Source organism: Penicillium psychrofluorescens, assembly GCF_964197705.1.
Source record: "Penicillium psychrofluorescens genome assembly, chromosome: 2".
NCBI classification, from domain to species: domain Eukaryota; kingdom Fungi; phylum Ascomycota; class Eurotiomycetes; order Eurotiales; family Aspergillaceae; genus Penicillium; species Penicillium psychrofluorescens.
In genome coordinates, this window is record NC_133440.1 from 2,533,150 (window position 1) to 2,555,049 (window position 21,900).

General features: G+C 52.9%; 8 protein-coding genes across 8 annotated transcripts; 6 read left to right on the top strand and 2 right to left on the bottom strand.

The window, feature by feature from the left end:
- Nucleotides 1–718: 718 nt before the first annotated feature.
- Nucleotides 719–5,220, bottom strand: PFLUO_LOCUS3152 (uncharacterized protein; the record flags this gene model as incomplete). The annotated part of the gene is made up of 5 exons (XM_073780368.1): nt 719–1,009; nt 1,073–2,644; nt 3,275–4,596; nt 4,649–4,931; nt 4,996–5,220. 5 exons carry the CDS (start codon nt 5,218–5,220, stop codon nt 719–721), a joined length of 3,693 nt encoding a protein of 1,230 aa, XP_073637229.1.
- A 255-nt stretch (nt 5,221–5,475) lies between these two features.
- PFLUO_LOCUS3153 (Protein transport protein yif1) lies at nt 5,476–6,650 on the top strand (the record flags this gene model as incomplete). The annotated part of the gene is made up of 3 exons (XM_073780369.1): nt 5,476–5,766; nt 5,818–6,381; nt 6,435–6,650. The coding sequence occupies 3 exons, from the start codon at nt 5,476–5,478 to the stop codon at nt 6,648–6,650; spliced, it is 1,071 nt and encodes a 356-aa protein (XP_073637230.1).
- Nucleotides 6,651–7,719: 1,069 nt separating this feature from the next.
- PFLUO_LOCUS3154 (uncharacterized protein) lies at nt 7,720–8,374 on the top strand (the record flags this gene model as incomplete). The annotated part of the gene is made up of 3 exons (XM_073780370.1): nt 7,720–7,845; nt 7,955–8,218; nt 8,315–8,374. 3 exons carry the CDS (start codon nt 7,720–7,722, stop codon nt 8,372–8,374), a joined length of 450 nt encoding a protein of 149 aa, XP_073637231.1.
- Nucleotides 8,375–9,064: 690 nt separating this feature from the next.
- Nucleotides 9,065–9,882, top strand: PFLUO_LOCUS3155 (GAL4 enhancer protein; the record flags this gene model as incomplete). The annotated part of the gene is made up of 3 exons (XM_073780371.1): nt 9,065–9,295; nt 9,441–9,499; nt 9,552–9,882. The coding sequence occupies 3 exons, from the start codon at nt 9,065–9,067 to the stop codon at nt 9,880–9,882; spliced, it is 621 nt and encodes a 206-aa protein (XP_073637232.1).
- A 324-nt stretch (nt 9,883–10,206) lies between these two features.
- Nucleotides 10,207–10,943, top strand: PFLUO_LOCUS3156 (ATP synthase d subunit; the record flags this gene model as incomplete). The annotated part of the gene is made up of 4 exons (XM_073780372.1): nt 10,207–10,215; nt 10,305–10,700; nt 10,760–10,846; nt 10,914–10,943. 4 exons carry the CDS (start codon nt 10,207–10,209, stop codon nt 10,941–10,943), a joined length of 522 nt encoding a protein of 173 aa, XP_073637233.1.
- Nucleotides 10,944–11,911: 968 nt separating this feature from the next.
- PFLUO_LOCUS3157 (uncharacterized protein) lies at nt 11,912–12,979 on the top strand (the record flags this gene model as incomplete). The annotated part of the gene is made up of 1 exon (XM_073780373.1): nt 11,912–12,979. One exon carries the CDS (start codon nt 11,912–11,914, stop codon nt 12,977–12,979), a length of 1,068 nt encoding a protein of 355 aa, XP_073637234.1.
- A 1,707-nt stretch (nt 12,980–14,686) lies between these two features.
- Nucleotides 14,687–15,905, bottom strand: PFLUO_LOCUS3158 (uncharacterized protein; the record flags this gene model as incomplete). Its single annotated transcript, XM_073780374.1, has 4 exons — nt 14,687–14,929; nt 14,983–15,475; nt 15,536–15,653; nt 15,716–15,905. The coding sequence occupies 4 exons, from the start codon at nt 15,903–15,905 to the stop codon at nt 14,687–14,689; spliced, it is 1,044 nt and encodes a 347-aa protein (XP_073637235.1).
- A 4,446-nt stretch (nt 15,906–20,351) lies between these two features.
- Nucleotides 20,352–21,866, top strand: PFLUO_LOCUS3159 (uncharacterized protein; the record flags this gene model as incomplete). The annotated part of the gene is made up of 1 exon (XM_073780375.1): nt 20,352–21,866. One exon carries the CDS (start codon nt 20,352–20,354, stop codon nt 21,864–21,866), a length of 1,515 nt encoding a protein of 504 aa, XP_073637236.1.
- Between the last annotated feature and the right edge of the window lie 34 nt (nt 21,867–21,900).

Here is a 21,900-nt window from a genome sequence, read left to right on the forward strand (position 1 = left end):
AGTGCATTTAGGCTCGCTTCACGACCATTGCCTGTATCATTCTGAGTGTTAGAGTTCATGGTTGAGTATAAGGTCAAAATTCTGGGTGTAGGTAGACAAGATAATTGGCTCTGTAGGGCTGGAGCAGTCACTTTATCAGCTAGAAGAGCCAAAAGTGCAGCGGCGGGGCGGGGAAGCCTGCCATTATGTACTGGCCTGTGCAATACAAGACTGAGTGGTTTGTGCACTAGCATTTTCATAGATCTTGTGTTCATCTCCTACCCCGCTATACATCGTCTTGACAAGGGATGGACCACTCATCATCAGACACGAAAGCACACAGGCATCTGGTAGAAATCTTGCATATGTGTATACCAATCAAATCTGCAGCTTGAGGTGGCCAGGAAGCCAGTGAGTGGCATTAGTTTGAGCCTCATAAAAAGAGGTAACCGTCGCAGCCGCCTTGTTTAACAAAGTGGGAGCGTAGCAGAGATGAAATGAGGGTGTTACAGTGCAGAGTCTAATAGCCATTCAATATGCTCAAATTATGAATACACCACCCACCCATCATGTTCACGCTCAGCAAGGAATGCAAGACCAGCGATTTCTTCAGGACCAAAACCAGTGCAATGTAAAGATGCAATTGGGGACAAAATGAAAGAAGAAGGAGAAACTGTACATGAATCATCACATCATCACCACACTATTCATTTCCCTCTCCTCGTTTTGCAAAGCCAAATCAAGCACCATTCGGCTCATCATCATCAGACTTATAGTTCGCATCATCGCTCTCCCAGCCATCGGCCTCGAGAGAGCGGCCACGGATACCGAAGCTCATGATGAACCCGACGAATGAGATAACCCCGAACACGCCAAAGGCGAGGGCTTCACCCCTGGGTTGGATTTTAGCTGTTAGGGAGAACAAGCCGCCTGACAAAAATGGGCCGACGGCGCGGCCTGCAGCGGAAAGCGTCTGCGCGAGACCGTTCAACGCGCCTAGGACAGCGTGGTTGGGCGCTGAGTTTGTGACCTGCATTCCGTAAATTAGTACTCCAGGGCGTGGTTAAAAAAAACTGAAATAACAAGGACTCACCAGTAGCAGTGCACTAGTCAGGCCGCCCACCGACGCCACGGTTTTGATCAGTAGCACGAAACACATCTCGATGGCCATGAGAGCAGACTTGCCCGTTAACTTCTTGGTCTCTGAGCTTTTATACCCGACGAAGGGCATGAGAAGGAACGAGATCACAAAGCCGAAAAGACCAGCGCGGTATGACCACCTGTTGCCCATCTTGTCGCGCAGGCGGTTAAAAATACAGATTTGGAAGATGATTGTCACCGCGCCGGCGAAGCCTTGTGACAGGCCGATCTCGGAGGGGGTGAGGGCTCTCCCAACAGGGGGTCTTGCTTGCGCGAAGATCGGGAACAAGGAATTGAACGAGACGTTGCAGAGGGCGAAGATCAGATAGGTCAAAAGCAGGAGGATGGTGTCTCGGTTGTATACCTCGTCCCAGGTGAGCTCCTCAGGGGGGTGGCGCGCTTCATCGTCTACCTCCGAGGCGGAGTCGAGGTCGCTGTCATGATCATCGGCTTCGACTGCGCCATCACGGCCTGTCGTCGGACTGTGAACCTGCTGCGGAACCCGCAAGTAAGTGGGATGGGGAGAGAAGCCGGTGAATTGCCACAGCCAGGTGAATAGACTGCGAACCTTTTTTCCAAATTTCGGAAGACTGCCGTCTGCATCTTCGAGGCTCTCTTCCAAGAACACGGTTGTCAACACCAAGTCAATCAAAAGGACCGCAGCAGACAGAAGATTCGGTGCAAGGTACGGATAGGAGCTTTTCGCGCCGGTGAACGGGTTGCGTTCGAAAACCAACAGTCCTCCAAGAAGAGGTCCCGATATGCCGCCAATACCATAGAGCACGGGGAGATACGTGAAAGCCTTGGACTGGTTGCTTCGATCTGTGATCTCGCCCAAGCAGGTCGACACCAAACCCTGATTACCATTGACCGCACCCATCAAGGCTTGCACAGCAATTGCCTGACCAAGCGTCTTGCAGAATCCGAACCCAACAAAGCACAGCGCCGTCAGAAACGTTCCCAGCAGAATAACGGGTTTCCTCCCCACACGGTCCGACAACCAGCCCCAGAAGTAATTGGTTGCAAACTGCGCCAGCGCAAAAGCCGATGCAATCGTGCCGACGTAGACTCCCACATTGCGGGGATCCACCTCGGGAAACTGAGACGCCATGTCCGGAAGGTAGGGACTGATCGAATTCAAGGCCGTCTGCTCCGCCAAGGCGATCATAGCCAGTACCAACATTTGTTTCCTAGGGAGAGGCGACTCCGCGTCGGCCTGGTCGACACTGCTGCTGCCATTGGGGTCGTGTGAGCCTGAGCCCCCCGCGGAGGACTCAGACCGGCCTGAATTCGGTCTTCCGGGATGCTTGGGAGGCGGGGTGCCGAATGTTTGGTAGTGCTGCGTAGAGGAGCGGCGATGGAGCGAGGTGCGCTCCGACGGGGGCATCGTCGCGATTGGGATTGTTGCTTTTGCGATTCGAATGTCGACCGATACGCTTGCAGGAACGTGAGGTTGGGGCGCGCAATCGGCCGGCGCCGGAACTGCACTGAGGCCGTTGGTGGAACGACCAGAAACAAACGAGATCTGGAAGATTAACAGTAGACCGAGACTGTTAAAATACAACACTGAGGGAGAAAGTAGGCGGACAACACAAGCAGGGAAATGGTCTCCAATAACCATATGATGTAAGCGATTGGAGATGCTGAGTCATGTATTGGACCAGTTGCGATCGGTGCGTGTGTGATCGATGTAGAAGGACCTGGAGCAGAGGATATGGAAATGATCTGTCCAGCACACCAAGTGGCCGAGCAGTAACTCGGTCAATCATCTTCCTTGGTCTAGTGGTCATGATTTCCGCTTGTCATTAACACCGATAAGCGCGGGAGACCGGGGTTCGATTCCCCGAGGGAGAGTTTTTTTTTGCTGTAGATAGATATATCACAGTTTTTGCTCAATTGACGAAGGAGTATGTATCAGTGACTAACTCTATCTAAATGCTGACAATGGAATTTGATTGATTAACAATTTGCTTGAATTGGTGGAAGTATATACTAGTGTAGCCAGACCAAAGTATGAATCAAGATGAATCAATCTCCCGGATCACTTCATCAGCAGATCGACTGCCCAGGGCACACTCAACCCCCGAAGATCCCCGTAATGCTGCCCAACGCCCAGAAACACAATGGGAATGCCCGTCGCGTGCACCATACTCACCAACGTGCCCACCATGTCCCCCACGGTGTCGCATTTACTGATGATAAACCCGTCCAAATTGCGGCCGGTGCCAAATGCCGCATTGAAGTTACGCGCCTGCATGACGCTGTCGGTGCCGACTAGGGCCTCGCCAACCATGAAGATCTTATCCGGGTTTGCGAACTTGGCAAACTTCTCAAGCGACGACATGAGCCGCTGGTCATTGTGGCGGCGGCCGGCCGTGTCGATCAGGACGACATCGAACTTTTGGGCGGCGGCGTGCTCAACGGCGTCCTTGGCCACGTTGGCGGCATCCTTCCCGTAGCCCTTCTCGTACAGCTCGACATGCCCAGCGGTCTCGCGCTCGCTGAGTTCTTTCAGGTTCCGGGCATGCACACGGAGCTGCTCCACCGCACCGGATCGGAAAGTATCGCAAGCGGCAATGAGCACCCGATAGTTGTTCTGGAGTAGGAAGAAGCAGATCTTGCTTAGGTTGGTGGACTTGCCGACGCCATTGACGCCGACAATCGACATCACGTAGGGCCGAGGCGCATGCTCCTTGGTGGTTGGGGCCGTCACAGCATTGATCTCGCGCAGCAGGTCAAGTGAAGAGGTTGGCGTTAGAATCTTCCGCAAGGATGCCTCCATCGCCTCATGCAGAGCAGCATCCGCACTCTGAAAGTTGCCGGTTTTCTTTCCCACCAGCTCGCGTTCCACGCCTTCGCACAGGCGGACGGCAGCCTCGCGGGCGACGTTTTTCTTCAGCAGATGATCCTCCATCGCCTTCAACGGCTTGTCCAGATCAGCTGCTGTCAAAACTTTTCCACCCACAATGTTCCGGAAGAAACCGCCCATGGCCTTGAAGCCGGAGCCAACGACCCCGGACGATGCGCCGGTCTTGGCCTTGTCGGCATCGGCTTGATCCAGAATGGAATGGACTTCATCGCCCAAGTCCTTCAGAACGAATTCGCCCTTGCCAGTTCGGCGGCCCCAGTCATCTTGAGAAACCGCCTCCACGGACGGCGCAGTAGTCCCCATATCATCTGCAGGAGCAGAATAATCCAAAACTTCGCCGTCGTCCTCGTCGGCAAATCCGTCAGCATCCCAGCGGCGCATCTTCTTTTTGGTCACGGGTGCCGGTTTGCGATTCCGGGAATGCTCGTCACCAGAGGATGTAGCACTGGTATTGGCAGCTTTCCGTGCACGGCGGGAAACGCGGCCGCCGGGGCCAGCCTTTGCGGTGAGAATATGGCTGGCGGGGGTTGAAGATCTAGAAATATCCGGAGTTACCAGTGGCGTACCCTCATCAGAGGTTGCCCCGGCCAGCGCAGCATGATGCTGCGCTTTGGTCCTGTCAGCTTTTTCGTGCATCGCAATTCCAGCGTTCCTCCATACCTTTCATGAGGCCAGGGACCGGTGGCGGCGGCGGGCCACCATTGTCTGACGAGACAAGCGGGTCCTTCTTCTCGGTGCTAGCAGCAACTAGGGTCTCGGTGACAGCTCCGGTATTGTCCTCCAGCTCGCGCACCTGCTGCTCGAAGTAGGGGTCGAAGCGATACACGGTGATGCGAGCCCGGGTGGCCTTCAACTGGTCTTTGTAGAGATCGATGAAAATCGTCGAGATATTTTCCAGCAGCTTATCGATCCAGCCTAGGTGAAGCAATGATTGGTAGACAGCCTAAATGCGAAAACGGTGAGCTTTTCTGCGTGACTCCGGTGGCATGCGACAAGACCAGGCATACCACAAAGATCAGATTGAACTCCTTGACTCTCTTCCATTTGAGGGTGTATTTCTCCTTCTTGAACACTGGCGACACCCCAGTGGCTGTCGCAGCTTGGGGCACCATCTTTTCCTCGATAAAGACGTCGTTGATCAAGCTGTTAATGACATGTGCCCCCACCGGTGCGTAGGACTTGGACCACAGCACCACACCGGAGGTGGTCAGAATCTCAAAAGCTTCCAGCATCGTCAGAACTTGTGTGATATTGGCAAGAGGGAAGCACTGAAGCGGAAGGCCCAGAGGGAGGGAGGAAGGAGTATTAGTTGGTGGTGGCGGCGGTGACAGGCAAAAAAGCGAAGTTCGGGAGCTGAGCGGATCTTTAGCCACGTATAAACACTTACTTCCCTTCTTCCTCTCCCGCTTCCCTTTCATCCGCACTACAACACATATACCACCCTCCCTCTTGATCATTTTCACTCCCTCTCCTCGGTCTGGTGCATCATGTATCGGGGCTCCTTTGCTCCCCCGCCCGCGCACTCGCCGCCCCTGCACCACCCTGTCCCGCAACATGTCTCGACCGTGCCTATGATGCGCTCGCCGCCTCCCCCAGCTCCCCAGCAGCCTCCAAGTGCAGGCTATGGAGGCAATCCGTATCAGCCATCACCAGGACAAGGTGGCAGTGGTGCATATGCACCCGGGCTAGGCGGGATCATCAGCGACCCGACAGCACAAATGGGTTTCCAAGTGGGCAAGAGCGCCATGATGGCAGGACAGGAGTACATGGAGCAAAACGTATGAAACATCTCCTAATTCATTGCTACCATTTATAACTGACAGACACAGTTGAATCGCTACGTTTCGATCCCCGCCCTTAAACACTACTTCAACGTCTCCAACTCCTACGTCCTCAACAAATTGGCCCTCGTCCTCTTCCCCTGGCGACACAAGCCCTGGTCCCGCCAGCAAGCTCGCCTGAACAGCAGTGCTGGCGGTCCTAATGGCCAGATTGTCCAGCAACAGTACTCGTCTATGTTCCTCCCCCCACGAGATGACCTCAACTCACCCGACATGTACATCCCCGTCATGGCGTTGATGACCTACATCCTGCTGTCAGTGTTGCTGGCCGGATTCAGAGGTAATTTCCATCCCGAGCTACTGGGCTCGATCACCACCACGGCCATCGCAGTGATTCTCTTCGAGATCTTGTGTCTGAAGCTGGCCACGTACATCCTCAGCATCAACCAGGACTCGCAGCTGCTGGATCTGGTGGCCTACTCGGGCTACAAGTTCGTTGGCATCATCGCCACTCTCGTTGCATCGGAGATCTTCACGCCGGGGCAGGGAACCGGTAGCTGGGTTGGCTGGACGGTCTTTGCATACACGTTTCTCGCCAATGCGTTCTTCTTGGTAAGTCACATGCATCATCATCATCGTCACTGCACGTGCTAATATCAAAAAAGCTCCGGTCTCTGAAATATGTCTTGCTTCCCGACTCGACCGACTCCACGATGCGGACAGGCTCAATGCACACCGTGGCTCGCTCCCAGCGCAACCGACGCACCCAGTTTTTGTTCATCTACGCGTATGTCATCCAGTTCGTCTTCATGTGGGTTCTCAGCCGCGAGGGCCCGTCGGCTCTGGTTTCAGCGGCGGCCAGCAGTGCGGGCTCGTCATAACAGAAGACACACATCATTGGATGCATGGCGGATAGTTATAGACGGGGCTGGGGAAGGCGCTGCATCATGTATGGACAGGATCAGGCATAAAGAGGCTCATCAGTATACTACTGGCCCGGTCTTCACGGTAACGATATTTGCACGATTTTTCCCATCAAATCCATTCCTCTACATGTACAAGCTACATAGACTACTCGTTCTACTGTAGAGAGAATGCATCTTCAAACATAAACATCATGTATTTCTTCTATCTGTTCGTAGAGCTGGTGGGAAAACTGCGTCCTATCGAAGGTTAGAAACAGAACACAACCAACGAAATGCAAAGCACGATGCCATGAATAAGTCCTCAGAGATCTTGGTGAAAGGTAATATCATTGCCAGAAGCATCAATTACTATCTAGGCGTGATAAGGTTTTAATCATCGGACGGGGGGGTGGCAGTGCTATAAGCAACCAAACACGCACGTACCTGTTAGTGAAAGGATCGAGTCGAGGGTTCGGATCATGTCTAGGGTAGTAGTCTTCAACCAGTCAGTATGGCTATCCAAAGATGAAATGAGATCACAGTGACGGAAGAACAAAGAATATCAGAAAGTGAAGAAATTAATATCATCCAACAGCGCTGCATTGAAAACTCCGGCGAGAGCTTCACAGACGCCGGGTCAATCGCAAATTACAACATCATGTAAAGAAGAGGGAAGAGGACATCGGAGACGGAATAGCTTACCATAAGCGGTGTCCTATATCCAGCAGAGGAGTTAGTTCATTGTGAAATCAAAAGGAAAACAGAGATGGGAAGTCCACGAGAGGAAAAAAAGCGCGAAGAAAAGCATCCGCCCGGGCCGGAACAAAGGAATCTCCGTGCTGACATAATGCCAGCCCTAACCATTGCCAGTGGCCGGCTAAGCGAGTGCTTGTGTGGCTCCCGAAATTCTTCGTGACTCTCACTCTTTCACGACAATCCTTTCCGACATCCCACCACCACCAACCCCGTTGTCGACCGTGAGTTCTGCATCACTCTCTCTTAATATCCACGCGCTGAATTATTCGTTGGCTTCTAGAATTTCGCCATGGCCGATATCGATGTCAAAATCGCCGAGTGGAAGCAGGTCGAGGTCGGCCGCCTGGTGCTGATCCGCCGTGGCCCCTTCACCGGCAAGCTCGCTGCTATCGTCGAGATCGTGGACCACCGCCGTGTACGTGAAACACCCAGTCGGGAGGTCGGGAAGGCATTTTGCACACTTTGCGACCGACCGACCCGACCACTTTCGAGATGATGGAATTATATATTGACAACGATCACAGGTCCTGATCGACGGCCCCTCTGGCGAGGAGAAGAAGATCGTGCCCCGTCACGTTCTCCCTCTTGCCCACGCCACCCTCACCCCCTTCACCATCCCCCAACTGCCCCGTGCTGCCGGTACCGGCCCCGTCAAGAAGCTGTGGGCGAAGAACGAGATCGACAACAAGTGGGCCAAGAGCAGCTTTGCCCAGAAGACCGACCGTGCCGACCGACGGAAGAACCTGACCGACTTTGAGCGCTTCAAGGTCCTGCGTCTGCGCAAGCAGGTACGTTATCACCACCCGGGGAACTATTCATTCTGCACGGCATGACATGGTTCCTCCGATGTATCCATTCAATTCAACCGTACTGACCACCGTTAGGCCCGCTACGAGGTGCAGAAGTCCTACGCCAAGGTCCGTGCTGCCGCGGCCAAGTCATAGATGATTACCACGAGATGTCGGTGCCAGAGGAAATGAGGGAAGGGAGGTGTCCTGGGACGGGATTTCCATAGCTGGTCTTCCCCAGCCAAATCGCTGTATGCATTAATCGCAGCCAAAATGATCCAAAATCCTTGATATCCCGGCAGGGGTTGTGTCATAACACTGTTCCCGTCTCTCCCGCACTATACGTAAAGCGAGTAAATCGAGGTGTCTGTAAATCATTTTATTTAATTTGCTGGATGTGATTCTCGGGGTCTCTTTTATTTGAAAATATTCTAAACGACCCGCGAGTGAGTGTTTAGTACCGTATACTCCGAGTGGCTGCACTGTGGGATCCGGGGGGGCTCGCTAACGATTTTCGGCGGAAGGAGTTGCGCACAGCTCAGCGACCTTCAACTTCTCGACTGACAAAATCCCCCCGCATCCACCACAGCTTGATCTCTGCGTTCCAGGTACGTTGGCCCGTTTCCTCTGTCCGTGTGGTCGCTCTGCACACCTCGATTTCTCTGGTTTTTGCCCCGGTCTTTGTGCGATTCGTGGTGGCTGAGAGCGAGAAACCTCGGCCATCATCCCACACTACACATCATCCCGCCCACCCGATCGATTCATTCATCCTCCAACAAACCAACCACTTCGAAAACAGAACTAATTGCTCGTTATTTTTCTGCTAGGCTCGTCCAATCCACAAAAATGGCTGATCCCCGCGTTGAAGAGCTCCCCGATGACGAGGTCCCCAACACCGGCGTCGAGGACGCTGGCAGCTCCTCCGACTCCGAGGCTGGCGATGAGCCCACCATCCCCGGCGGTGCTGCTGTCACCATCCACTCGCGCAACGAGAAGAAGGCCCGCAAGGCCATTGGCAAGCTGGGCCTGAAGCACGTCCCCGGCATCACCCGTGTCACTCTCCGCCGCCCCAAGAACGTATGTGCTTGTCAACCCGATCCCAATCCGCACAATCGATCGATCAATCGCAGCTGCTTGAATTAATGTCGGCTGGCAGTGGATGGATGTGTGGAAGGATCGCTGTATTGAGAGGGCAGGCGCTGATTCATTCTTCTGGTTCTAGATCCTCTTCGTCATCAACAACCCCGATGTCTACCGCTCGCCTTCCAGCAACACCTGGATGTATGTTTTTTTTTGGTCCGCAAATGAACCTTTTTTACTGACCACTCTGCAGCATCTTCGGTGAGGCCAAGATCGAGGACCTGAACGCTCAGGCCCAGGCCTCCGCCGCTCAGCAGCTGGCTGCCGCCGAGGCCGCCGGTGGTGACCACGCTGGTCACGACCACGAGCACGCCGAGGGCAAGGGCAAGGCGCCCGTGCTTGAGCCCAAGAAGGAGGAGGAGGAAGAGGAGGATGATGGCGAGGAGGCTGACGAGAGCGGCCTCGAGGCCAAGGACATTGAGCTGGTTATGGCGCAAGCGAACGTGACCCGCAAGAAGGCCGTTAAGGCGCTGCGGGAGAACGACAATGATATTGTGAACTCGATCATGGCGCTCAGCATATGAGGATAATCATGTGTGAGCGGCGTGGGTGTTGCGATGGATAGTTGTTTCCAAGGTCTGCCCATAGTGTACACAATCGCTTAGCCTTAGCTCCAAAAATCCCGTTACATTTAAGAGTTCGGTGTAGTTTTCCTTTGATCCAGTATCTTGATTTTATTCTAGTGATAGTCTTGTCGTCTATACTACTATCCCCGTCCTCTCACAGTAGTGTTCCCGTGATCCCACGTGACCACCAAACCTTTCCGAGTTGACCCTAAACCTCCCATTCCTGCATTCGACCACCCCCCTCTCCTCTCACCCACCCCCATTATCATCCTACCCGTCACAATGGCAACTGTACGTCTTCCTTGCACTCTCCGGCACCTCTTCCACCCCGGTATTCCCCATTGAGCCACCTCCCGCTAACTCCCCTAACCCGCCAACAGCGCAGTGCCGCTCTCAAGATCGACTGGGCCAAGGTCTCGACCTCGCTCGGCCTCCGCGGCCAAACCGCCACATCGCTGCAGGCCTTCAAGAAGCGCAACGACGACGCCCGCCGCAAGGTGCAAGTTCTGTCCGAGCAGCCGCAGACCGTCGACTTCGCGCACTACCGCGGTGTGCTCAAGAACCAGGCCATCGTCGACGAGATCGAGAAGCACTTCAAGAGCTTCAAGCCCGCCACCTACGATGTTGCCCGCCAGCTGAAGGCTATCGATGCCTTTGAGGCCCAGGCTGTGCAGAACGCTGAGCAGACCAAGGGTAAGGTCGAGGCCGAGCTGCAGAACCTCCAGAAGACGCTGGAGAATATCGAGACGGCTCGTCCGTTTGAGGATCTCACTGTGGTATGTTTTGGCTATCGCAAATCGCTTTGTGGGGACTGTGTGCTGACCCAGTTGTTTAGGACGAGGTTGCTTCCGCCCAGCCCGAGATTGACGAGAAGACCGCTTCGCTCGTCTCCAAGGGCAAGTGGATGCCCCCGGGTTACAAGGTAATTTCTTTCTTTTTCTTCCAATCTGTGCAATGGATTTCAATTGCTAATGCGATTCCCTCGGTAGGAGCGCTTCGGCGATCTGTCCGCCGTCTAATCGCGGTCTCCTTCGTGCCCGGTTTTTCCTCGTCTTATCTCCCACCTGTGTCATCACACCACTCTTTAAGGAAAGGAAATGGTCGTTCCACCGGGGTGTGGTTAGATTATCTCCCGCCGAGAATGTGTTGGAGCGGTCGGGCTATGTATAGAAAGTACAATCAGATCTGCATTTTCCTTTGTCTAGACGTTGTTTTCATCCTTGTCGTAGCTCTGAAGTATGGTGTAGATCCTGAAGCCAATTATTTATTCGTAGAGTGACCTACCTATAGAGTGGTTGGAGTTGATTGAGTGTTTGTTGGAGTCCGTGGTTCAGATATATATTTCGCATCCCTAGTATCGAAATCCCCAATGTATATCCCTCCAGAAGAAAAAGGCAGATTGATTCTTGCGTTCAAAATACTCTTCAACAAAGAGCATTCTTATTCTGGGGTCCTTTTCACTTGAGCAGATATTCACTATATTATACTTTTCATCCTGTACACTCTACTGCCCATCAACCACTCAGCACCTAATCAGCCACGACCACGACCATGACCACGACGACGAGGATGACCACCAATAACTAATAATGAATCTTAATAGCACCGACGGCAATGCACATCTCTTCCTAGTCCAGCAATCGACCACGTACATACCTTCATCATTCGTGCATCGAGATGCGCCCGCCAAGACCCCGACGCCATTTCTCGATTTATCCACTCCGGGTCTCCTCTTCTTTCATCTCACCACGATCGATGGACTTCGATCTCTCCACCATCGTCTCGTCTGGAGCCGGCTACGAACTAAACTCGAACACGAAGAGTTGACCCGATATGTCCACCCCGCAGTTCTCCCGGTGTAGCCGCGAGTCCCACTAGGAGCGTGCGCTGGGCGAATTGTTTATCTTGACAGCTCCGCTCAAACATCCCATCCCACCGCCACTCTGCAGAACACCACAAACTATCTCCACCGTCGTTGCACCTGCAAATGGGCCAATCGGACACCAAACGCACCATCACCACCATCCCGCCCAGCTTCTCCCGCCTCGAGTCCCTCCCCGTGGAAATCCTCCAGTCGATCTTCCTACACAGCCTGGAACTCAACCTTCCGCGCGCATCGCCGTCCATCAGTCGCGCGCTCTCGAGCAATCTCCTCCACACATGGCTCATCCGACTAGCCTTTAGCAGCGCCAATCCAGGCTCAGCGGAGGGATTCTTCACCCCGGAGTTTCTGCCCTACCCGCTCGATTTCTGGGGTCTGGCGTGGGAGCAGCGCCAGGTGCTGCAGACGAAGCTGCTCGCTTGCCGGTGGTGCACGCTGCCTTTTCTTCGACAGTGTCAGCGGGACTACGTGGCTCATGTTATCAAGCGGAAATGCGCGGATCTAGTTTTCCATCCGGATAACCGTGCCCTGCTCTCGAATCTGGACTCGCGCTTCACAGACCTGAACGGCGCTGATCGTGCAATTGACGGTGGTCGGCGCGGCAAAGGCGACCTGATTATCCCTGCACACCTGGACTCAAACAAGAAAGCCACCAATAACACATCTTCTTCATCCCGCAACGCAGACCGCAAGCTTGCAATCTGGTTCCACTTCGGCGCCGTGCAAATCCGCAAACCCCACGAGGTATACTACGAAAACGACCTCTTTCGCCTCCCTTGCTCCTTTGTCGTTGCCCCGGGCCGAATCCCCGATAAACTGCTCCGCGCGCCGTGGTCAGAGGCCCAGTTCGAGTTCCTGCAGCTCCTCTCGCCAGACTTCTACCTAGACGAAGACCAGGTAGACGCGGAGCGCTCGGCGGATATCACGTACTGGCTCATCCGCAAGCGACAGATTGAGCCCTTTCGGCGGCTGCTGAGCATGTCGTTTCGATCGGCGAATTGTCGCGTGCCGGCGCGGTGGCCGTTGAGCAAGGAGCTTTGTGCGCTTGTCAGGCGTTGTAGTACTGGCGCTGGGGATCCGTTTGCGTTGGCTATTCTGGATGAGCGGTGGGATGACATTTCCGCGGAGGCGCGGCAGGATTTGCTGAGGTTGGTTGAGGCGGAGGCGAGTTGATATGGGGAGGGTGGATGGGTATATTGCGGGACACTTGTGTGGTGTGTTGCGACTGTTTACATTATTACATTGTACAGTGCTTTGACGTATTCCTGTACGTGATCAGTTGCCCAGCCTATGAGATAGATGCTTCGAAGAATAGAAAAAATAACCATTGATATGAATCACTGCTCTGCGTGGATCCGCGCCTGGACGGGTATGTAGTAGGTAGGTGTGGGTATTGAAGGTAGTGTGTCCATCACCAGCAAAGCAAAACCAAAGAATAAGAAGAACAGAAAAAGAGCACGTCAAGACCAAAGAAAGGTATCCCCGCTATTCCCATCTATCCATTCCATAAATCATAACTCGTAGCCAGTCATCATCTGGCTATTTCCCGTTGATCATACCGCCGACCTACCCCCTCCTTTTCGCTTTCCACAGGATCCGCATGTCAGGCAGGAGACGATGGCGCCGATGACAGCGACGACGCCGCCGATGATAGCATGCAGGACGCTGCCGATCGCGTTCACGACGGCCATGATGCAGGAGCCGATGGCGCGGAAGACGCTTTGGATCTAGAGAGAGAGAGCGATGTTAATAACTGATCGAATCGGGAAGAAGGTTCTGGGAGTAGTAGATAGACATACACACGAGACGACGGCACCCATTTTGAATGATTTGTTCTTGTTTTTGGTGGTTGGGTTTGTTTAAGGCTTTGGTTTGGAGGAGATGCTGGAGCCAGAACTGGAGGAGGCGGTTGTGTGGGTTGAAGTATCACTGAAAGGACGCATTCTGAAAGAAAAAGAAACGCAAGTCACCGCCGGCAGGTCTTTCTTAAATGGTAGACCAGACCAGAGGTCCACAGGGGCAAACAGGGTTCCTGCAACGGAGTGGATGTAGGTGTGGTACGTAACAAGCTGGGAAGTTGGTGTCTGAAAGGGGTGAAGATGGACAAGCAAGCCACCAGGAAGTATTTTGCCACAGGTATGTGGTAGGGCTGAGGAGTTGACGTAGACTTAGAAAATAATAATAGCGACAGTGATGTGCACGGCAGCGAAGTGGACAGGGCGTGTTCCCTACAATCAGGCTTTGTACATTCCGTCATCTCGGGTGACGCTTTCCTTGATTTCGCCCGGTAACACCTGGACCTATCCACTGATCTGCGCCGTTGCGATGTTGCCATGGTCTGCCGAGACAAAGATCGACCATCTCGCCAGTTCTGCTTTATTTCCCGACCGCCGTGCGCGCTCGACACTCGGTTCCTGTCCCTGCAACCCCACAGTGGAATGACGTCAGTTGATATTCCCAAACTCCACGTGACTGGCCTGCCCTAGCCCGGCTGCGGCTGGACTTCCGCCAATCAGCTTGCGTGTCGGGACTTATTTCCTAGCTGCTCGACCGGCTCTAGATGGACGTCAATGAGTGTATGTCGGCATATAGTAGTTTTCGAAGTCATTTACCTCCACACTCGTACGAGTCTGTTTTGGATGTGTCGGAAAAGGGTCGACGCGAGTGTGCTCCACAAACGGTGAATCTGTTCTTCAAGGCTGAAATTGCATTTTGGACGACCGATTGGACTAAGTACAGGGCAAGTGAAACAATGCAAACATCAAGCCAACGCGGCTCCCCGTCCGCTTCTCCCCGTCCGTGCGTCCAAGTCGTAACGATTTGGTTATATCCTCCTATAAACAATCCACAACACGACGGCCGCAGAGATGAGCGATCCGGCTAGATATCCTCGACAATGCGCGCCTTCATCGCACTCTGGAATCCATCCTCGTGCTGCTCTTGGCTGTACCCGCTGGGACCCTCCCCGGCAGTATCAGTAGTAGCCAGTTGTTGGGACACAGCCGAGTTCATTCCGGACGCAGGCAAAAAGATCACCTTCGCTGACGCCGACTTGGCCATTGATTGCATGGCCTCGAGGTATCGAATCTGCATGGCCGGAGCAGAAGAGAGGATATCGGCAGCCTGAAAAAACAGGTTAGCAATGCTATACAGAAGATTGGTAGCTGCCATCGTACCTTACGCATCAGCTTGGCCGACTCGACTTCGGCGCGAGCAGCGATGACCTTGCTCTCACCGATGCGCTTAGCCTGCGCAGCCATGGAGAGCGAGTCTTGCAGCTCATCGCTGAAGATGATGTCTTTGATAAGCATGGATTCAACCTGGACACCCCAGCCGGCGGCAACCTCCTCGATGATCTCCGATGTCGACTGCGCAATCTCCTCCCGGCGCTCGATGACATCCTGGAGGATGCGGGCTCCGATTACATGGCGCAGCGTGGTCTGGGTGCGTTCGACGAGCGCCTGTCGCACGTCCGTAATGCCAAACGCGGCTATGTGGGGGGAGACGACCCCGTAGTAAATCACCGAGGTGAGGTGAAGGGTGACATTATCCTTGGTCATGCAGACCTGACGAGGCACTTCGACGATCTGAATTTTGACGTCCACCGTCCTCAGGTGCTCGCTGAGCGGGTTCACCTTGACCAGCCCAGGGTCGACCGACCGTTCAAAGCTGCGCGTTCAAGTCAGCAATACTCTCCAAGGATGCCATCCGGAGATGGGTGTCGCGAACCGTCCAAACTTCGAGACCAGGCCGACCTGGCCCTGGTTGACCGGCTTGAATGGGTTGGGGCAGCAGAGGCAGCACGGAAAGGCGCCACAGAAACCGAGGCACTGCCCAAAGCTGTGAACTAAATACAAGTTTCGAGCGCTTAGAATTGATCTGAGCGGTGAGTGGAAACATTGCACTTACTGCACGATGCATACCACCCATGCGCCTCTGGGTTCTCGGCATCATGTTGGATCGTTCGAGCGTATTTCGGCTGCAGGACATCTAGACGGGCGGGTTGCACATTGACCAGCCGTCGCTCATGGTGGGCTGGATGAGCATCTTGTTCATGGACTGGTGCCTTGTCATTGGTAGTTGCACCGTTAACAGACATGTTGATAGGAAGCGCCGTGGTAGGTTTTACGTCATGGTTAAAAGCGAAATATCCGATAGGAAGTAATATTTGCTCAGAGACAATAATAACGATGGGACGTATATATATTTTTTCAGTCAAAAACTCTAGGTAAAATCTAGCTGGAGTTACCTCAAGTGACGATCGGGATTCGCTGTTTAGCGGAAAGACGTCTGGCTTATTAACTGTAAGTGAGATCGGTCCAGAACTACGGGGCCGCTTTCATCTCGATTCACGGGCCGAATTCCGTTTTGCCTCTCGGACGGTGCGTGTGACATCCACGCAAGTTCGGTAGCCAATTAGGCTTCAAAGGAAGGGAGGAGATCCTCAGTTTCCATTGGACGGTGTCTAAACCTAGTTATTTGACGCATCATGTAGTAGACTGGGATTGTTCGATCTGGAGGTGAGCTGTGCTTTCGAAGTTCAAGAATCACGATATGGCGAAAATAATCCAAGTTAGGCGTGTACCTCATTCTCTATCTCTGCCCTGAGCTTTTTGAAAAAAAATTCATTATCATAGCTGTCGTGGTGATCTTTTTGGCTGTTGAGTATGGTGTATGGTGTATGTACTGCTGGGAGGTCGGATTCGTCTTTTCTATTCCCGTCACATTCCAACAGTCAAGTTGCATCTTCAGATTGCAAGGTAGGGTTGCTCTTCTCCTCCTTATACGTGGTGGAGTCTTCAGGTACAGTATCTGTGTGCTGGCGGAGATGGCTCCTTTCTGGACTGGCGGTCTTCCAATCCAAATCCTCGTTGGCGTCCTGGTCAACGTTACTCGCGCTTGGGACAGGAGCATAAGGATGCGAAATGCTCTCGCGGTGAGGATACACTTTGCCTGTTTGAATGGCGCCGTTGTCGGTTACTTGTTGAGCCGCGGAGAGAGCGAAATCACCGGAATCAAAGTACCTCCGCTCCTTCCCCTTGTCAGCTCAAAACTGCATTTAAGGAGACCAAAAGTACCTTGAAATGTTTGCCAAGCAAATTTCCGCGCGGTCGCTTTTCGTAAGTGCTGAACTCACGTCTCTCACTTTCAGAGAGTGGCTGAATGAATTACTGTCAGCGTTCTGCTTGTGATGGGGTGTAAGCCAAAGCTTTACTTCAGGCTGTGATTTCTTGCGTCCTGATTCCATCCTGAGAGGTTATCCGTGCCCGTATTGAAAATAATATCAAAGCATTTGATAAGAAAAACTGCATCTCATATAAAGAATATGTATTCGCTTCCATATAGCTGTATCAATGACGCAATAACTATGATGAAGCACTAGCCCGTATGGGCTAGGTAATCCTAGGGACAGTCCTGCTCAGGAGTGGCGCACCCGAACTTATGATAAAGATAAGGCATTCTTTAGCCCGAGTGGAACTTACTCGGAGCCGCCTGAGGGTGATTCGGATGGTGGCTTTTCCTTGTGGCGAAATATTGAGGCCCCACCATCATTGAGATGTCCCTTTACTATTCTCTTTGCATTCAGTACTTGACTATTGGTTGCGATACTGGGCTTTTAACTATCCCGGCCTATTGGGCGCTACCTGAAACATGGCCGGCGTCGAGTGATTTCGAGCGGCTCACCGGGAGTTGGGCGTAAAACGGGGATGTAAGTGCCAAATCAGGCGCTTGGAAGTTCTATATTGACTATGAAGGACGTGCGATTTCCGCTGCTCCACTTATGAGATCTGCATTCTTTTTTCTTTCCGACTTTGCAAACCCAGTATTGTACGTAGTTTTGGCAAACCAATTCTGCTAGTTTTTGGAACCGAGTGTATGTTCACGGCCATCGAAAAATCATCGAGGGGAAGGGAACGGGAACTGCTGCCGGCATTATGTTTAGCTGCAGGTTCCCTGAACGATCTGAAGCTCCCTTTGGCCTTCACTGAAATGGTCTTAAGAGAAGGCCTTTGATTGGCTTTCCTCTGGCCGTCGTACGGTGACAGCACGGCTGAACTGATACACACCGTCCCATTCCCATAGGGAGCAGCCGGGCATGATGCGGCACTCTGTGTCGATAAAATGCATTTCAAGAAGGATGGAAAAATCGACACTGAGAGAAGATCAAGCATTTCATGTTCAATCATATCAAGTGCTGCGGGAGCTGGAGGTTTGTTCGGATTGTGATATGCGAGCAAGTCCTGTCGTTTGTTGCTTCCTAAATTGAGTTCTCGTGGCGATCCCTCGTGGATATAGGTTGATAGTAGCTGCTGCCAGAGCTCAAGCAATCCCCGTGAGTTGCGACGGGGAGGAGACACAGGAGATCCCACAACTACCGAGCGAACTTCATAGATGTCCCTATATTGTTCATAGATGTCCCTATATTGTCTGCCCTCTAGTATAAACTCGAGGACTTCAAGACAGTGTGCTTGGGACATATAGGCTGCGAAGGATTCGAGCGTATAAGGGTAGGGAGCTTCATTGTTCAACACCTCATCAAGTGAGGGTTGTTGGTCCCTTAAGGTCGTGTTGCGTGCCACACCAAATAATTGTTGATTGACGGAGGGTATATCCATCCTGCACAAGTCTCGCTATCTCAGCGTGTGTTTCAAAAAACGGGGGATTTGAAACAACTATATGGGGTGGTGAAAATGTTTCAGCGGCGAAAATGAGATGAGTGCTATTATGTGAATATTCACATTCCGATCGCTTCCTTGAAACATTTCCTTCAATTACAAAGCTACTAGAAGCATCCCAATCGAGCATAGATCGGCCTAGGTCAAGAATTCTTGACCCCAAGGTAGATCATGAGAGAAGTGGCGTGATAGAAAGGTTCTCGAACGACGCGCCACAGCCCCGATACATACATCATCACGAAATCGCAAACTTCTCAACCAAGGCTGAAATTCAACGAACCTGCAATGACAGTGGTGGTCGCAACAAGTCATGATGCCCGCTTCTCGCAATCGGAGACCCTTGCCGACTTACTCTGGGCATCTTGTTAGATACACTGCCGTGCGAGATTCTAGAGATAAGTGCAGAATGGGTACGTCCATGGTCCCGTATCCAATCAAGGTTCCCCGCCACGAGTGAGTGGGCGCTGAATGTCACTCGACAGTCGAATCTTTCCTACCCCACCATGGGCACAGGCAGGCCTCGCTCGTAATAGAACCGCAAGAACCGCGGGTCGAAATGCGGTTCTAATATTTTTAGACCCGAACCGCGGATGTGGAGTTCGAACCGGAGGATCTGCAAACTGTACAAAACAGAGAACATCCCATGACATGCATACCGTTTGCAGATCCCGACTCTGTTTTAACTATTTTGCTTACGGATTGGTCAAAATATCAGACGGACCTTAGCTGGGAGGAATATTATGAAAATATGAAACTAAACCGGCCTTTTGTTCAAAATCCTACTTACTCGATGGTTTTCATACATATAGTGTTCATCTCGCCTCGGTCGCTTTGCAAGGCAACCAGATGAACGCCTTTGCGTACTTCCCCTGTATGCGGCTGTTATCAGGTGAGGATCTCACTCTCTTCTTTTAAATCAATCAGAGGCCATTGACCATCTGCAGTATCTTCGACCCTTAGTCTTTTCTCAAGCGTCCACTAACCGACCGAATGGACAGTTGTCAAGCAGGACGGCCCTCTAAGTAGTGCCATCGTAATGGTGAGTGATAGATGTGCGAGGTGCTTGGTGTCGTTTGGGGTATTCTCCCTGGCCCACAGGAAAATACCAGTTGGAGATCCTCCGTAATGGTGAAGTCCCACCGTGAGGAAGATACTACAGTGTGCACGAGTCTAGTCAGCTCTACATGTAAATCCGCGTAGCGTCGCTCTAACACCGCCTTAAGACCAACAAAAGGCTCCAAGCGCAAGTGCTTTATTCTCAGTCGCCCTAAATGTCAACCTTGTCATCCTGCTTCTTCTGGCCCATCTCGCGCGCACATTTGATGAAACTTGGCGGGTTTGTCGCAGGTCTCAATTCTATATCGAATTCACGTGAGAATGAATTATATGGATGAATTGTAGACAGGCCCCGGAAACGGCGGCTTGGGAAGAGGAACTAAAGCGATTTTTGGTTCTTGCTTCAATTCAATGGTGAGATTAATCGACAGAGAATGCCGCCGAGTCGGCTGTTGAACTGGGGCTCCCTTATGACATCTTTCGAGCGTGACAGATTTTGACAGATAGTATTCATCATGACATCAACACTGAATCCCCCATAGCTCAGCTTTCTGCCACAGAGCTTTTGCTGCGCTACCTTCCTCCAGCGCCTGTATCGAAGTGTTGGGGAAATGGAGGATGAAGCAAGCCAAGCAAGACATGAGGGCATCACAAATAAACGGCACGGTGGGGCCCAATGCCCCTTTGGGTATGGATCGAACTGGAACTGATCGATGACTGAGAAGGGCATCAGTGTTCGGTCACATGACATCATTCAAGAAATCCCCAGTGTCGAGATACCTACCGGGCATAACAGCAGCCCGGTTACAGCGATGGTGAAGCAGATGCCGAAGGACGCAGACCCGGCGGAGAGGCGACCGACCCCTCCGAGGCCGCACTCTGCGCCTCCCAGGCCAAACTTTGCGCAGGCCAAGGTACCGCCGGCACCTGCAAACACCATACGCCGGCCAGCACGTCCATCGAAACGCATCAATGGCACATTGAGTCCGCGGGACCGGCCAGCAAAGTCACGGAGGACTCGTAGTCCGTCACGACGTCCGGGCCGTGACCAGCAACAGCAGCAGCCGCCACGCGAGCATCGCCTCTCGCTGCTGGAAACGCTGCCTGTGGAGATCATCGAACAGATCTTCCTGCGCTCGCTGAACATGAACTTCCCGCGTGCATCGCCCGCTCTTGCAGCTGCAGTCTCTAGTGAGCGCATCTACCGGGTCTTGATCCTGCTCGCGTTCTGGGATGATGATATCCAGGATGTCCAAACCCCTCCCGACCCGGCCATTGCGCGCATTTTCGCACCATTGGAATACACCCCTCTGCGCAGCGCTGAACGCGCTCGGCTACAGGATGGTGTTTTTCGGTGTGCATGGTGCACCCTAGACCGCGTCCACGCACAGCTATCAACCCTGATGACCTTGACCATTCGCCGCCACTGGTTCGGCGCCGGCATTGTCATGGATCCAGACAAAGAGTGTGACTTGCGCAGTATTCTCGCTGGAGAATATGATGGCTGCCATGCCTTTACTGGTTCCGACGAGCGTGGACGGGTATTGACACTCAGTGTCAAACCTTTGCTCGCTGTCGTAATCTCAATCTCTCTCCCGACAAATTTCCCCGCCGTGAGTCTGTTCAAGCTCCCAACCCATCTCACCCAGGGCCGCCGTCGTGGCGGATTCTCAGAGGAGCATACAAATTTCCTCGAGATGTTGCGCATAACATCTGGATTCTACTTTAACCCGTGGCTTCATGGCGGCACGCACACCCCCAGGGTACCGGAGGTCGACCATGTAGCCTTGCACCACGGAGTGCAAATCGCCATTCGCCAGCGGAACCTCAACGCCTTGACCTGTCTGCTCAAGATCGATGAATTCGCGACCCGCCACTCCGTGAAGCGCAAAGAAATCTACCTCATCCCCTCGGACCATTTCCGCACCGCCGCACGAGTCAGTCGGCAGAATCTCGACCCAACTTTTTTCCAGACTCTCTTCCGCGCAAGCGCCGAGTCAATCCCAGCAGACGACGAGGAGATTACACAGTGGCTGGTTGAAATCATTGAGCGCGGCACAGACGAGGCGCGCGCTTTTGCCCACTGGTTCTTCGATTTCATGCTCTCTTTCCCGGCCCATTTGAAAAATGTGCAGCAGTCGGACGGGCTATATCGTGAACAGCTGTTCAATTGTGGGGAGTTGATTTATATAACTCAGACCGGGAGGAGGTATTTGGAGGAGGTTATCAAGCCGTATGCTGGTCCGATGACAGATATGCCCGATTGGATGGAGGAGACGTTTTTTGACCCTGTGACCAAAGACTACGGAAGTGTGCCGTGTGTATGAATGTGTGTATGATCTGTTGCCGTCATGATCCTCC